Source organism: Ranitomeya variabilis, chromosome 8, assembly GCF_051348905.1.
Source record: "Ranitomeya variabilis isolate aRanVar5 chromosome 8, aRanVar5.hap1, whole genome shotgun sequence".
NCBI classification, from domain to species: domain Eukaryota; kingdom Metazoa; phylum Chordata; class Amphibia; order Anura; family Dendrobatidae; genus Ranitomeya; species Ranitomeya variabilis.
In genome coordinates, this window is record NC_135239.1 from 159,935,104 (window position 1) to 159,951,532 (window position 16,429).

The 16,429-nt window shown below is 42.3% G+C and overlaps 1 protein-coding gene across 1 annotated transcript; it reads right to left on the reverse strand.

The window, feature by feature from the left end:
* Positions 1 to 501: 501 nt before the first annotated feature.
* Positions 502 to 14,984, reverse strand: LOC143788831 (uncharacterized). The gene is made up of 4 exons (XM_077278741.1): positions 14,787 to 14,984; positions 14,502 to 14,585; positions 13,678 to 14,030; positions 502 to 754 (listed from the first exon to the last, which is right to left on the reverse strand). Exons 1-4 carry the CDS (start codon positions 14,928 to 14,930, stop codon positions 502 to 504), a joined length of 834 nt encoding a protein of 277 aa, XP_077134856.1. The 5' UTR covers positions 14,931 to 14,984.
* Between the last annotated feature and the right edge of the window lie 1,445 nt (positions 14,985 to 16,429).

The following is a 16,429-nucleotide window of genomic DNA, read 5'->3' on the forward strand; positions in this document are numbered from 1 at the left end:
CACTATAAAAGCATAAATTGGTGATCCTTGGTCGTTTCCTATCTTTTAGTCTGGCTGCGTTAGATCCATAACACTATGGGGAAATCTCGGGTGGCCGTGTCGGTCGTCATTTGCCCGCTCTTTGACTCATTAATGATGTGTGAAATGGTGATGAGCATTTTTATTCCAATCGGCGTTAATCAATTCGCAACTGGCTTGCCATCCCTAGAACCTGCGTATTTCAGGATATTCAACTCAAATTCGATTCACAACAGATCGATCCAATCATATCTATGGTGAACTTGTATTTTGAGGATATAAAATATGTTAAAATGATTCATGAAGAAAAAAAAAAAAGCAGCACTCACCAGCTGAAGTGAAAACATTACATGTCCTTTATTTCACTTTCGTGCCATGGACAACAAAGAGGATAAGCAGGACGTGAGAGGAATGCTGGGGGAGGTGAAAGATAGACGACGGCCGTTTCACGATTACTCGCTTCCACAGGTCCAGGTGAAGTGATTAACTACAGGTCATTTCCTTTATAGGACCTATGACCAAGTCAATCCGGTCATTTAATCTCAAGGGACCTTGCGCATTTGATTTCAGAATCCATCGGGCTTCTTGCCTCAGCAAAGCTTTATCATGATTGCCTCCTTGGGGTCGGAAGTTGACTTTCTCGATCCCTGTAAAACTCAAAACCTCAGGATTAGCATTGTGCTTATCTTGAATGTGTTTAATCAATCGTAAAGAACCCTTTCCAGAAGTGATGGATCTATAGTGTTCATCAAACCGTACTGTAAGTGATTAGTGATGAGCGAGCACTAAAATGCTCAGGTGTTCATTGATCAGGTCGAGCAGATTGGCAAACTCGGGTACTCGACCCGAGCAACGAGCCCAATGTAAGTCTATGGGAGACCTGAGTATTTTTACCGCGATCCCCCTCGGGGGTCCTTTTAAGTTCTAAAACGTCTGAAAATTATGGAAACACTGCTCAAATGACACAGGGACCTCATGGGGATTGCACCTGGAAACACCTTTAAACCATTTTTTCCGAGATTCATGCCATTTTCCCCTGTGCCACAAAAAACATATTAAAATAAAACCAAAACGGGTTTTGCTTGGAAATATGTCAAGGTACATCGTTTACAGGTTAATGACTTGCCTGTAAGGCCAAATATTTAACCCCAGACCGAAAATTTCCTCCCACACTTAGGCTTAGTTCAGACACAGCGTTTTTTAAGCGTTTTCCAACTTTAACATTGCTTTCAACCACTACAAATGCTTTCACTGGGAAATGTCATTGTAACATGTAACAATCCTAGCTGGCCATGTGGTGTGTGTGACACAAAAGCACACCCATCTTGTTTCATTTATAAAGAAGGGACTCTTAAAGTCTCAGAGCCTATTTTTACTGGTGCATTAGTCTGCATTAATCTTCTTAAAGGGCCATTATGAAACAGTGGGTCTTCTAAGCTATTGCAGCCTATGTTGAGAGTGGATGGGCTACCAACAATTACAATGCACCACAATACCCCTGTCATAAGATGTCCAGGGGGGACTCCTGAAAAAGTGTTGCATTGAATTCAAGGCCTGCCCTGCTACCAATTCGTATGCACCCAATAAGCCTTTGAACCCACATACTGGATGGGCCCATGAAAATCCACTTCACAATATGCATTTTGTACTCCTGTACTCCTTTGTTTTACACATTAGCAGCAAGGCCAGCCCTGCTGCATAGTCAGTCATATGCACCCCATTAGGCCTTGGAACCCACATACTGGATGGGCCCAGGAAAATCCACTTCACAATATGCATTTTGTACTCCCATACTCCTTTGTTTTACACATTGGCAGCAAGGCCAGCCCTTCTGCATAGTTAGTCATATGCACCCCATTAGGCCTTGGAACCCACATACTGGATGGGCCCATGAAAATCCACTTCACAATATGCATTTTGTACTCCCGTACTCCTTTGTTTTACACATTGGCAGCAAGGCCAGCCCTACTGCATAGTCAGTCATATGCACCCCATTAGGCCTTAGAACCCACATACTGGATGGGCCCATAAAAATCCACTCGCATTTTCTAATGGTATGATGGTTCCCTCTTTGCAGAATTATTTACAGGAGAATTTGGCAATTTTATTCGCCATATTTTTAACACTAAGGTTCAGATACTGCTTTAAAGAAGGCTAAGACTTGCAATACAGCACAATTTTATTTCAAAGTACAAAATTCAAGTAATAGTATGATTGAATAGTATGAGTGCATACACTTTTTTATGTTAACATACAAAGGTTAAGTACATATTTGGATTAAATACATATAACGATTAAGTATATATAAAGATTAAGTACTTACAGTATACTTACATTATCACCAAGAGGCTTATTAAACATCATCCATCTGGAATATCAGAGAAGCAACACCAAGACAGAGAACCCCTGGGAGATTACCTACACTGCATGGGCATCCCCAATTATGCAGGTATGAGCACACTGTACATGTACAGGTACCCCAGTTTTTGCATCTGTCTTAGTCATGTTTCATTGGTCTTATATAGTGATTTACACTATGTAGTAACTCTAGTTTCACCCAGCCTTTCAATTGACCAGCTTTCAAGGTCGGATGAAGCTGATAATCATGGAGTCATCAGACGAGGGGCCATAAGCCCTTAGAATATATAAGCCACAAGGATTTAGATAAAACCACCACAGGCAGAGGGTCAGTAAACCTTAATGTTTTACAATGCCAAACAACAGACACATAGGAGCCTAGAACTGTTTGTGAAGTGAATAAACAAACATTTCTCAAGATTGTGTCACTGTTAGCATTGTCTGTCACATCTGTAAATATTTTACAAGAAATGCAGCTATGTAATTGTCTGAATGCATTCGGTATATTTCCATCTGGATTCCAAATCGCCATTTGTATATTAGCACTACACTATTAACAGCAATCATATCTATTTTCAGCCTTTCTAGAAAAACTTAAGCTGAACCCATTGAGTACTCTGGATAATCATGACAATCGTCTTGACCAGTATCTATAGGTAAGTAATGTTAAAAATAGCTGCTACTTTGTATTCCGGAAATAAAAGTGAGACTTGCTAGAATGTGAAGATGTTCTAAAAAATATCTGTGACCATGCTCAATTTTCCATAACTGTTCCGTTCGGCTGTGTAGTAAATATTGGAGACACAATAGATGATCTGACATCCTTTCAAATGGTTACTTTACAGATAAAAAGAGCATTTATTATTATTCCTGTTTAATATCCTAGAAAGAAAGAACATGCAGTCTCCCTCATACAAGTTATCTCAGCCAAAATTGATTAAGTGCTCTGCATCTACAAGCATTCACCCATCACTTTTTTGTATCGTACTCTTAACATTTGATGCAGCCAAACTTATGGCTCTCAAGGAAAGAAAATAATATAGTGGACAAAGAAATATTTGTAATGAACTACTGACCCAGACTAACAGCATTGCTTTATCAAATTTATATGAAGTGTACTGTGTCCAATGTGAGCAACCAGGTAACACAAAAAGGAGCTTTTCAAGTGAGCTCTTTAAGGTACACAAATGTTATGAAGTGTTTGCCAACAAGGATGTGGTTTCACCAATGGGGGTTACCTTTTTTAAAAAATATATTATTGCCATCACAGTCCCCCTTGCCCAAAATTCACCGGCCTATAACATTACATTTGGAATGTTTAAATAAAAATGAACATTTAACTTTTTTTCACACAAAATTTACTTCAGCTCCAATTTGATTTATTTTACCAAGGGTAACAGGAGAAAATGGACCCCAAACGTTGTTGTACAATTGTTCCTGAGTACGCCGATACCACATATGTGGGGGTAAACCACTGTTTGGGCGCATGGCAGAGCTCGGAAGGGAAGGAGCGCTGTTTGACTTTTCAATGCAAAATTGACAGGAATTAAGATGGGACGCCATGTTGCGTTTGGAGAGCCACTGATGTGCCTAAACATTGAAATCCCCCAAAAGTGACACCATTTTGGAAAGTAGACCCCCTAAGGAACTTATCTAGATGTGTGGTGAGCACTTTAACGCACCAAGTGCTTCACAGAAGATATAATGCAGAGCCATAAAAATAAAAAATCATATTTTTTCACAAAAAATTATCTTTTCGCCCACAATTTTTTATTTTCCCAAGGGTAAGAGAAGAAATTGGACCCCAAAAGTTGTGCAATTTGTCCTGAGTACGCTGATACCCCATATGAGAGGTAAACCACTGTTTGGGCGCATGGCAGAGCTCGGAAGGGATGGAGCGCTGTTTGACTTTTAAATGCAAAATTGACAGGAATTGAGGTGGGACGCCATGTTGTGTTTGGAGAGCCACTGATGTGCCTAAACATTGAAACCCCCCAAAAGTGACACAATTTTGGAAAGTAAACCCCCTAAGGAACTTATCTAGATGTGTTGTGAGAGCTTTGAACCCCCAAGTGTTTCACTACAGTTTATAACGCAGAGCCGTGAAAATAAAAATTATTTTTGTTCCCACAAAAAATATTTTTTAACCCCCAGTTTTGTATTTTCCCAAGGGTAACAGGAGAAATTGGACCCCAAAAGGTATTGTCCAATTTGTCCTGAGTACGCTGATACCCCATATGTGGGGGGGAACCACCGTTTGGGCGCATGGCAGAGCTCGGAAGGGAAGGAGCACCATTTGGAATGCAGACTTAGATGGATTGGTCTGCAGGCGTCATATTGCGTTTGCAGAGCCCCTAATGTACAGTACAGACCAAAAGTTTGGACACACCTTCTCATTTAAAGATTTTTCTGTATTTTCATGACTATGAAAATTGTGCATTCACACTGAAGGCATCAAAACTATGAATTAACACATGTGGAATTATATACTTAACAAAAAAGTGTGAAACAACTGAAATTATGTCTTATATTCTAGGTTCTTAAAAGTAGCCACCTTTTGCTTTGATGACTGCTTTGCACACTCTTGGCATTCTCTTGATGAGCTTCAAGAGGTAGTCATCGGGAATGGTCTTCCAACAATCTTGAAGGAGTTCCCAGAGATGTTTAGTACTTGTTGGCCCTTTTGCCTTCACTCTGCGGTCCAGCTAGCCCCAAACCATCTCGATTGGGCTCAGGTCTGGTGACTGTGGAGGCCAGGTCATCTGGCATAGCACCCCATCACTCTCCTTCTTGGTCAAATAGCCCTTACACAGCCTGGAGGTGTGTTTGGGGTCATTGTCCTGTTAAAAAATAAATGATGGTCCAACTAAACACAAACCGGATGGAATAGCATGCCGCTGCAAAAAGCTGTGGTAGCCATGCTGGTTCAGTATGCCTTCAATTTTGAATAAATCCCCAACAGTGTCACCAGCAAAGCACCCCCACATCATCACACCTCCTCCTCCATGCTTCACGGTGGGAACCAGGCATGTAGAGTCCATCTGTTCTCCTTTTTTGCGTCGCACAAAGACACGGTGGTTAGTACCACAGATCTCAAATTTGGACTCATAAAACTAAAGCACAGGTTTCCACCGGTCTAATGCCTATTCTTTGTGTTCTTTAGCCCAAACAAGTCTCTTCTGCTTGTTGCCTGTCCTTAGCAGTGGTTTCCTAGCTGCTATTTTACCATGAAGGCCTGCTGCACAAAGTCTCCTCTTAACAGTTGTTGTAGAGAGGTGTCTGCTGCTAGAACTGTGTGGCATTGACCTTGTCTCTAATCTGAGCTGCTGTTAACTTGCGAATTCTGAGGCTGGTGACTCGGATAAACTTTTAGGGTGTTGATCCAGGGAACTAATCTGATTGCCGTGTGTGGAGTCGGGAAGGAATTTTTTTCCCCAGTGTGGAGCTTACTCTTTGCCACATGGGTTTTTTCCTCTGGATCAACATGTTAGGGCATGTTAGGTTAGGCTATGGGTTGAACTAGATGGACCTAAAGTCTTCCTTCAACCTTAATAACTATGTTACTATGTTATCCTCAGAAGCAGAGGTGACTCTTGGTCTTCCTTTCCTTGGGCAGTCCTCATGTAAGCCAGTTTCTTTGTAGCGCTTGATGCCTTTTGCACTTGGGGACACTTTCAAAGTTTTCCCAATTTTTCAGACTGACTGACCTTCATTTCTTAAAGTAATGATGGCCACTCGTTTTTCTTTGCTTATCTGCTTTTTTCGTGCCATAATACAAATTCTGTGTGAATGTACAATTTTCATAGTCATGAAAATACAGAAAAATCTTTAAGTGAGAAGGTGTGTCCAAACTTTTGGTCTGTACTGTATATATATATATATATATATATATATATATATATATATATATATATAGCAGCCGGGATAGTTATATTTGGGGGAGCCAGGATAGTTAAATATGGGGGGCCAGGATGGCTATATGGGGGAGTCAGGATGCATATATAAGTGGGATCAGGATGGATATATGGGGGGGAGACAGGATGGATTAATCGGGGGGAGGCCCAGACAATGGACCAGGATGGATATATGGGAGGGCAGGACAAGGGACATATGGGGGCCAGTATGGATAGCTGGGGGGCAGGATGGATATCTGGGGGCCAGGCTGCACAAGGGACATAGGGGGCCAGGCTGGGGCATATTATAAAATAGAGGGGACCAGGCTGGGCAAGTTTATCAAATAAAGGGGGCCAGGATGAGGGACTTAATTACTGTTTGGGGGCCAGAATGAGGAACATGCTATATTAGTTTATGGTGACAAGTGGAGAGCATAATTTCTTTAGGGTCCAATTAGGGACATTATTACTACTGTAACATAATTTACTTTTTAGACAAGTTTTTCATGGAGGGAACAAAATGGGGGTCCTGTTACTGTGCAGGGCGGCACTACGTCGCTTTTCTTCTTCATCTAACGTAGTAGAAGTCAGGGGAAAAGTGGGGAAAGTGTCCCGGAAGCGATCAGAATTTGATGACTGTGTGTTTTTTGCAGAGATGAGTCCTGGCTGGAAGAAGTGATGGCGGTCTGTGCTGGCTGAAGAAGAAAAGTTTAGAAGGACTTCAACTAGAGACCTCACCGGTGAGTCAGTGTATTACATGTACATGCACACTATACACTATATAATGTGTACAGAGTTCCTGTGTATAATGTCACTGGTGATCACTGTATTACCTGAACAGTGACAGTATATACAGAACTCTTGTGCATAATGTCACTGGTGATCCCTGTATTACCTGTACACTGACACTATGTACTACAAGCTCCTGTGCATAATATCACTGGTGATCACTGTATTACCTCTACACTGATACTATATACTACAGACAGAACACCTGTGTATAATGTCACTTGTGGTCACTGTATTATCTATACACCGACACTATATACAGAGCTACTGTGTATAAAGTCACTGGTGGTTACTGTATTACCTATAAACCGACACTATATACAGAGCTACTGTGTATAAAGTCACTGGTGATCACTGTATTACCTGTACACTGACACTATATACAAAACACCTGTATATAATGTCACTGGTGATCCCTGTATTACATGTACACTACAGTATATACAGAGCTGCTGTGTATAATGTCACTGGTGGTCACTGTATTACATGTACACTGACAGGATATACAGAGCTCTTGTGTATAATGTCACTGGTGATCACTGTATTACTTGAACACTATATACTGAGCTCCTGTGTATAATGTCACTGGTGGTCACTGTATTACCTGTACACTGACACTATATACAGAACACCTGTGTATAATGTCACTGGTGATCCCTGTATTATATGTACACTGACAGTATATACAGAGCTCTTGTGTATAATGTCACTGGTGATCACTGTATTACCTGAACACTATATACAGAGCTCCTGTGTATGTCACCTGTGATCACTGTATTACCTGTACACTGTCACTATATACAGAACACCTGTGTATAATGTCACTGGTGATCCCTGTATTATATGTACACTGACAGTATATACAGAGCTGTTGTGTATAATGTCACTGGTGGTAACAACAGTGTTGTTAGTATTGTGGTTTGTATTCATGATCAGTATTGTAGTATTCAGTCACTATGTGATGGTAATATGTGGTCTGGTCACAGTGTGGTGGTATTTATCCCCTATATGTGGTATTATTCGGTCACTATGTGGTGGTAATTTGTGGTCTGGTCACGGTATGGTGATATTTATTTCCTGTATGTTGTATTATTCAGTTAATATGGTGGAATATGAAGTCTAGTTATGGTGTGGCGGTATCTCTCCTTGTATGTGGTATTATTTGATGCCCATATGCTGGTATTATTTAGTCACCATGTGATCTGTTCATGGTGTGGTGGTATTTCTTCCCTGTATGGGGTATTATTGGTCTTGGTATAGTGGATTGTGTTGTATATGGCAGTCATCTGTTCTCTCTGATATTAATTAGGAGAAGATTCTTTATTTCCATAGAGATTAGATACTTGGATCACAGCGTCAGAGATGCACTTACAGGGATTCTCCTGTGAAAAAAGTAATAATCTCTCCACAGGATTACTGATAACGTATTGATTGGTGGTGGTGAGGGGGGGTCTGACTGCTGAGACCCAGTCGTCAGAATGTGGACCTTTTATCCCTATTAGACTGGAGCGGTAGGTCCGACTTGACCACTGATCCATTCATTCACTCTGTGGCTGCAAGTGCTGCTCTTGTTTTTTTCTGGAAGCCCCAAGAAAATGAATGGAGCTGCGGTCAGACATCTGAACTGATGCTGCATTTTAAAATGGGGATAAGTGTCCTGTCATGGATAAAACTTCCCATTCTTCCAATCGGTGCAGTTTCTAATGGTCGGACCTAAGGGATCACCTATCCTGTGGAGCCTATGGATCAGAGATAACTTGTTTTAACCATAGAACCTTTAATGTAAAATACCGCAATTGTACATCCCAGTTATGGGGGCACACAGTAGATGTGCTGGAGCCCCCTGTGTTTTACAGTCGATGCTCCACTATAATGGGGATATTGACTGACAGATATTTGCATATAGCTGTAAGGTGGGCTCCTAGCATCAAGTACGATCCTGGACAGCAGCATTTAACATGCTCATGCCGGAAGCGTATCACTAATCCCACCCATGTCACTTTACCGCGAGTAACCGAGGGGTTGGCAGCAGAACCCTGTGGTTGTCATTGCTGGATAGCTATGCCCTGCTCTGTGTAGCAAAGGCAATAGGATGATCGCAATTTATAGTCTCCCATGGAGACTATAGAAGCAAGTGAAAATGTAAAAAAAATGTTTTTAAAAATATAAAAAAATAAAAAATACATAAAAGTTTAAATCACACCATTCAAAATAAAACAAAAAAGAAAACAAATACAAATATTTGGTTTTGCCGCATTCAGAATCGCCTGATCTATCCATATATAAAAAGAATTAATCCGTAAACGGAGTAATGAGAAAAAAAGTAAAAACTCCAGGATTATGTTTTTTTGGTCTCTGCAACATTGTAATAAAATGCAATAACGGTGATCAAAAGATCATACCTACACCAAAATGGTATAAATACAAATGTCAGCTGGGCGCGCAAAAAGCCTTCACCCAGTCCCAAATCACGAAAAATGGAGACTCTACTGGTCTCGGAAAATCGCAACTTTTTTTTAAAGAAACTTTGGAATTTTTTTCATCACTTAAATAAACAAGAATCTAGAAATGTTTGGTATATACAAACTCGTAATGACCTGGAGAATCATAATGGCAAGTCAGTTTTAGGATTTATTGAACGTAGAAAATAGCACAACAAAAAACAGCTGTGGAATTGCACTTTTTTTGCAATTTCACCGCACTTTGAATTGTTTTTTACCCATTTTCCAGTACACTATATGGCAAAACCAATGGTGTCATTCAAAAGTACAACTCGTCCCACAAAAAACAAGCCCCCACATGGCCATATTGACTGAAAAATAAAAAAGTTATGGCTCTGGGAAGAAGGGGAGCAATAAACGGAAACTCAAAAATGGAAAAACCCAAGGTTGCAAAGGGGTAAATATGTCCTGTGGCTTGTTGACTTTCAAAACAGAGGAGTAAAAACTGTGCAAATTTATTAAGTAGTCAAACACTGCAATTTAATGTTATCACATCATCCTCTTGACCTCTGGATGCTGGCTTGAAGGACAACAGTTTTGAGCTATATAAAGGGGATATGCCTCTGTAACAATATATCCAAGAGATCCAGAGATCCAAAGAACCAGAGACCCTTTACAAAACCACAGCCAGGAACACTCTATAGGATAGAGATATGATGGAAAAGCATAGGGATATCATGAGAGAAACAGATTTGAGATTCTACAGGATGCCAGCTTAGGGGACCATAGCCCTGGCTGAAAAAATATAGATCTGCTTCATTGACCATCACTGAACCCATGGATACATTTGAGAAAGCCAGGATTGGGACCCACCAGTAACCTGGCTCAATGGAGATGTTCGGAGAAGCCCGGTTGTGACCCTCCGTTCACCTGGCCTTGTACCTCAATGAACTTTCAGCTTCCTAAGCTTGTTGTTATCTCCCCTCTGTGTGTGCCACAGGTGGGGGTAGTTGGCCCTGGAAGCTCTGAAGTCACAGCTGCTCTTATCTTGGCAAATCAGTGGAAGGGACTGTTCTATCTTTTATTTGCCTGTTTTGTGGTTCAATAACCATGTCTCCACAACAATGAAATTCCATTAAAATGCCCATTGAAGTGTTCAACTGCTTTAACCCATTCCTGACCTTAAATGTATACATACATCCTGGTTGGGAAGGACTTCCCAACCTTGGATGTATGGATATGATATGGCGATTCAGGAACTGTGCGCGCGATCACTGCCGGGTGTTCAGCCATTCTGAGAGCTGTCACCCGGCTCTCACTGCCAGGTGTGCCTAAATACTGCAATCTATATCAATTGCAGCATTTAGATGACAGAGAGAGGGAGCTCTTTTTACCCTCCTATCAGCGATCCCAAGACTCCATCGTGAGAACCCGATCGTTGTCGTGGTGACCCATGGTCATCATGACGAAATCCGGGTCTTCAGGCTAGCATGCTTGTTAGACCATTCTCAGAGCATGGTCTAACAAGCTTGGGTGAGAGCAGAACTGACAGTTTATAAAGCAGTGCAATGCTCATGCATTGCAATGCTTTGCTTTAAAACAGTGACCAGACTGCTAAAAGTGAAAGTCCCATACAGGGACTAAGGAAAAAAATTGTAAAAATTATTGTTTTTTAAATCACAAAAAATATGTATAGGTTCTTCTCACAAAATTAGAATATCATCAAAATGTTAATTTAATTCAGTTCTTCAATACAAGTGAAACTCATACATCCTCCTCTGTGAACTACCTTCTAACACTCTGGCACCCCTCCAGTCCGTCCTTAACTTTGCTGCCCAACTAATTAATCTCGCTCCTCGCTACACTCCTGCTTCCCCTCTTTTGCAAATCCCTTCAATTGCTCCCAATTTCCCAGCGTATCCACTTTAAACTACTAACACTGACCTACAAAGCCATCCATAAACTTTCTCCTCCATATATTTCCAAACTAATCTCTCAATATCTTCCCTCACGTAATCTCCGGTCCTCCCAAGACCTCCTTCTCTCCTCCTCGCTTATTTGCTCCTCACCCAATCGCCTCCAAGACTTCTCCCGAATATCCCCCATCCTCTGGAATTCTGTGCCCCAACACATCCGGTTATCCACCACATATGGATTCTTCAAAAGAAACCTGAAAGAAGCTTACAGCCTGTAATGACCACACGGCCACCTCAACACCATCGGAGCTACTGCAACCCTTGACCTACTGTCTCCTTCCCCATAATCCGCTGCTGGAGTCATTGCTTCAAGAGCCACCACACACAGATGTATTCAGGACATGGGCTACAAGTGTCGCATTCCTTGTGTCAAGACACTCATGACCAGTAGACAACGCCCGAAGAGTCTTACCTGGGCAAGGAGAAAAAGAAATGGACTGTTGCTCAGTAGACCAAGGTGTTTTCAGATGAAAATAAATTTTGCATTTCATTTGGAAATCAAGGTCCCAGAGTCTGGAGGAAGAGTGGAGAAAAGCCGGATTACTCACCGGTAATGCTATTTTAATGAGTCCACGACAGCACCCCACATGAGAGAGAGGGATCCGCCCATAGGAACAGGAAACCTACAGAATAAAAGGAGGCGGTCCCCTCTCCTCCTCAGTTTAGTTTACAGAGTATAAAAACGGAACCGCAAAAGCTTTAGTATTAATTCTTATTCAGCAAAATATCTTAAAAAACTCTATACAACCATTATTTGTGAATTAAAGAAAGAGCTGTGCATAATCAGGGAGGGTTGTAAATGGGTGCTGTCTTGGACTCATTAAAAGAGCATTACCGGTGAGTAATCCGGCTTTTTACCCTTCGCCACGACAGCACCCCACATGAGAGACTTTCAGAGAGTCATTATTCGGGTGGGATTACTGTACTAAGAACAGCTCTACCAAAGGTCAAATCAGAAGATGAAGATAGATCAAGTCTATAATGGTTGTAAAAGGTAGAAGGTGTAGACCAAGTTGCGGCCTTACATATTAAATGGATCGGGACATCCGCTTGTTCCGCCCAGGAGGAAGCCATGGCTCGTGTTGAGTGCGCTTTAATACCCACTGGAGGAATCTCGCCTTTTGATGTATAGGCCAAGCAGATAGCATCTCTGATCCATCGAGATATGGTAGCTCTCGTGACCCCATGTCCTTTCTTGTGGCCCTGAAAGGAGATAAACAGAGCCCTACTCTCCCTCCATGTTTGACACCTTTCTATATAAGTCAAGATGGCTCTTCTGACATCTAAGGTGTGGAACTTATGTTGTTCAGGGGTTACAGGAGAATCAAAAAAGGAAGGGAGAAATATTTCCTGTGACCTGTGGTAGGTGGATGCTACCTTAGGGAGGTATGAGGGGTCTGGTTTTAGGACTATTCGATCATGGAATATCAGTAAGAATGGTGGGTCTACTGATAGGGCCTGGATGTCGCTAACACGTCTGGCTGAGGTCAGGGCTACCAAGAGGGCTACTTTATATGTGAGGACATTTAGAGGTATAGAATCTAGAGGCTCAAATGGGGAGCTGGTTAAGGCTTCTAGCACTAGATTTAAATCCCACGGAGGTAGACGGGGAATATGTACCGGGTTACTTCGTTCACAAGACTTAATGAATCTGGAGACCCATCTATCAGCGGCTATATTATATCCATATAGGGCTCCTAACGCTGATATCTGGACTCTTAAGGTGTTCACTGATAATCCTAATTCTCTACCTTTTTGTAGGAACTCTAGAATAGGTGTTATCGGAACCTGTTTAGTGAATGGTATTGTATGAAAGTCTAAGAATTTTTTCCATACCCTGCTATATATCAGGGTGGTAGATCTTTTTCTACTTAGTAGCAGGGTTTTTACTAGCTGTTCTGAAAAACCCCTTGAGCTTAGTAACTGCCGCTCAAGTTCCACGCCGTCAAGTGAAGCCCTTTCACTTGCGGGTGGAAAAACGGCCCCTGGAACAGTAGTTCCCTGTCCAATGGAAGAATCCATGGATCGCATAGACACATGCTCTGGAGGCAGGAGAACCACGGCCTCTTTGGCCAGAAGGGTGCAATGAGGATCACCCTTGCACGTTCCCTCCTGATCTTCCTGATCACTAGCGGAATTAGAGACATTGGAGGAAAGGCGTAAGCCAGTTTGAAGTTCCAAGGATGGTGTAGGGAGTCCAGCATGTCTGGATGATCCATCGAGTTCAGGGAAGCGAATCTTTCTACCTGTCTGTTGCCTCTTGTGGCAAATAGATCTATCTGAGGCACTCCCCATGCTCTTGTTATTAGTCTGAACACGGTTCTGTTTAAGGACCATTCTCCCTGGCGCAGCCTGTTTCGACTGAGGTAGTCCGCTTTGGTATTCTCTATTCCTCTGATGTGTAGGGCTGATAGGGACGCAAGATGAGTCTCTGCGAACTGGAAGATCTCCCCTGCGATGGTCATCAGACTTCCTGACCGTGTACCGCCCTGACGGTTTACATAGGCCACTGTGGTGGAGTTGTCTGAGAAAACTCTTACATCTGCTCCTTGAATCTGTGGAAGAAAATAATTTAAGGCTTTCCCTACTGCTGTTAATTCTTTCCAATTTGACGAACATGATGATTCTGACTGATTCCAGGTATCCTGGACTATGTCATCCTCCATATGTGCACCCCATCCCGTTGGGCTGGTGTCTGTAGTAATTATTTTGGATGGATCTACTATCCAAGGTACACCCCCTGAAAGGTGTCCCATATCTAGCCACCAGGATAGAGATTCTATGACATCTCTAGAGAGAGTTAGTTTACTCTCTAGGTGTCCTTTCCGTCCCTGGGCTGACAGTACTTCGTACTGTAATTGGCGGGTATGGAATTGAGCCCATGGTACAGCCGGGATACATGAGGACAATGATCCTGATAAGGACATAGCCTTTCTTAGTGTCATGTAGGGGTTTTTTATTGCTTCTGACACCTTTGACTGTATAGTCATTTTCTTTGAATGCGGGAGGAAGCTTTTTTGACTTACGGAGTCTAGCTGGATCCCTAGAAACATTTGAGTAGTGTCTGGATTCAGTCTGGACTTTTCGAAGTTGATAATCCAACCCAACTCCTGCAGGGATGAGATTGTGTTAGACAATCGCAATTTACATTGAGCCACAGAATTTCCTATCACTAAAAAGTCATCCAGGTAGGGTATTATTAAAGTGTCCCGTTGGCGTAGATGAGCCATCACCTCTAACATCACTTTTGTAAAGATGCGGGGGGCCATAGAAAGCCCAAATGGCATTGCTACATATTGGAAGTGACGAACCTGTCCCTCCAGGATGACCGCTACTCTTAGATACTGCTGGTGTTCGGCATGTATAGGAAGGTGATAGTAAGCATCTTTTAGGTCTATCCCGGCCATGACACACCTAGGGAACAAAAGCTTGATGGTAGAACTAATGGATTCCATTTTGAAAGTGTGGTTACGTAAAAAGGAATTTAGTTTTTTGAGGTTTATGATGGTTCTGAACGAACCATCTGGTTTATTGATCAAGAATAAAGGGGAATAGAACCCCCTCCCTTCTTGATCTCGGGGAACCTCTATCAATACTTTTTTAGATAGAAGCGACAGGATCTCTGATTCTAGAGCTTCTTGTTGTTGTTGACCTCTTGGAGATGTTACAATAAAAGAATCCCAAGGGATCCTATCAAATTCTAATTTTAATCCGTTTCCAATAATGTCCAGAATCCAAAGACTGGATGTTATCAGCTTCCATTTAGAAAAGAAATATTTCAATCTACCGCCCACTTCATAATTAACGGTACTTATTACGTTTTTGGTTATAGGATCCGGAAAACAGAGCACCTCTTTGTTTTGGATCCTTTGTCTCCCAGCGCTCCCTTTGTTCAGTAGGTTTGTTCCTGGTAAAGGGGCGTCTCCTGAAAGCTCTCCTGTAAGAGGGAAGGTACTGGTTAGGGAAGCCTTTCTTCCGCTCTCCTGCCTTATTTAAGAGCTCGTCCAGAGTTTTCCCAAATAGGAACTCACCCTGGCAGGGGATCGCACAAAGTTTTGCTTTGGCCTGTGCGTCCCCTTTCCAATTTTTCAACCAGAGTGCTCGCCGGGCTGTGTTTACTAGGCCGGCTGACCTGGCTGTTAGGCGTAGCGAATCCACCGACGCATCGGCTAGAAATGCTACTGCATCTTTCATTAGAGGGATTTTCGACAGAATTGTATTTCTCGAAGCTCCACTTCTAATTTGTTCCTCCAGCTGCTCTGTCCATACTAGCAGTGACCTTGCAGTACAGGTGCTAGAGATGGCTGGTCTGAATGCCCCCGTATTAGCCTCCCATGACCTCTTAAGTAAGGCTTCTGCTTTTCGGTCTAACGGATCAGTTAGAGTTCCTGAGTCCTCCACAGGCAAGACCAACTGTTTAGAAGTTGAAGCCACTGCAGCATCAACTTTTGGTATCTTTTGCCAGGAATTAAGTTCTTCATCACTGAAGGGGTAGCGTCTTTTAGCAGAGGATGGTAAGAATCCTCTTGTATGTTGTTTCTCCCACTCTTTTTTAACCAGCTCCTTAATTGTGGGTATGGTGGGGAAGGACCTTCGTTTTCTTTGTCCTAACCCCGCAAACATGATGTCCTGCGCTGACTTCTTTCCCTTCTCATCTGGGCACCCCATCGTGCTCCTGACGGCTTTAATTAAACTGTCTACACTACTATTTGGTAGACAAAGCCCTCCTTCATATTCCGATGAACTTGGCTGGGACTCCTCTTCATCAGAGGATTTTTGTACTACCTCTGACTCCGAGCTTACTGGAGATCGGGACCTGCTAGGCTGACGGGTACTGGTGCTACTTGTATGCGCCAGACCCTGCATCTCTTCGCGAATTATGGCTCTAACGTCAGACGGAGTCATTACGTTTTCTTGCCGTAAGGTCAATATGATGCAGTCTGCACACAATCTC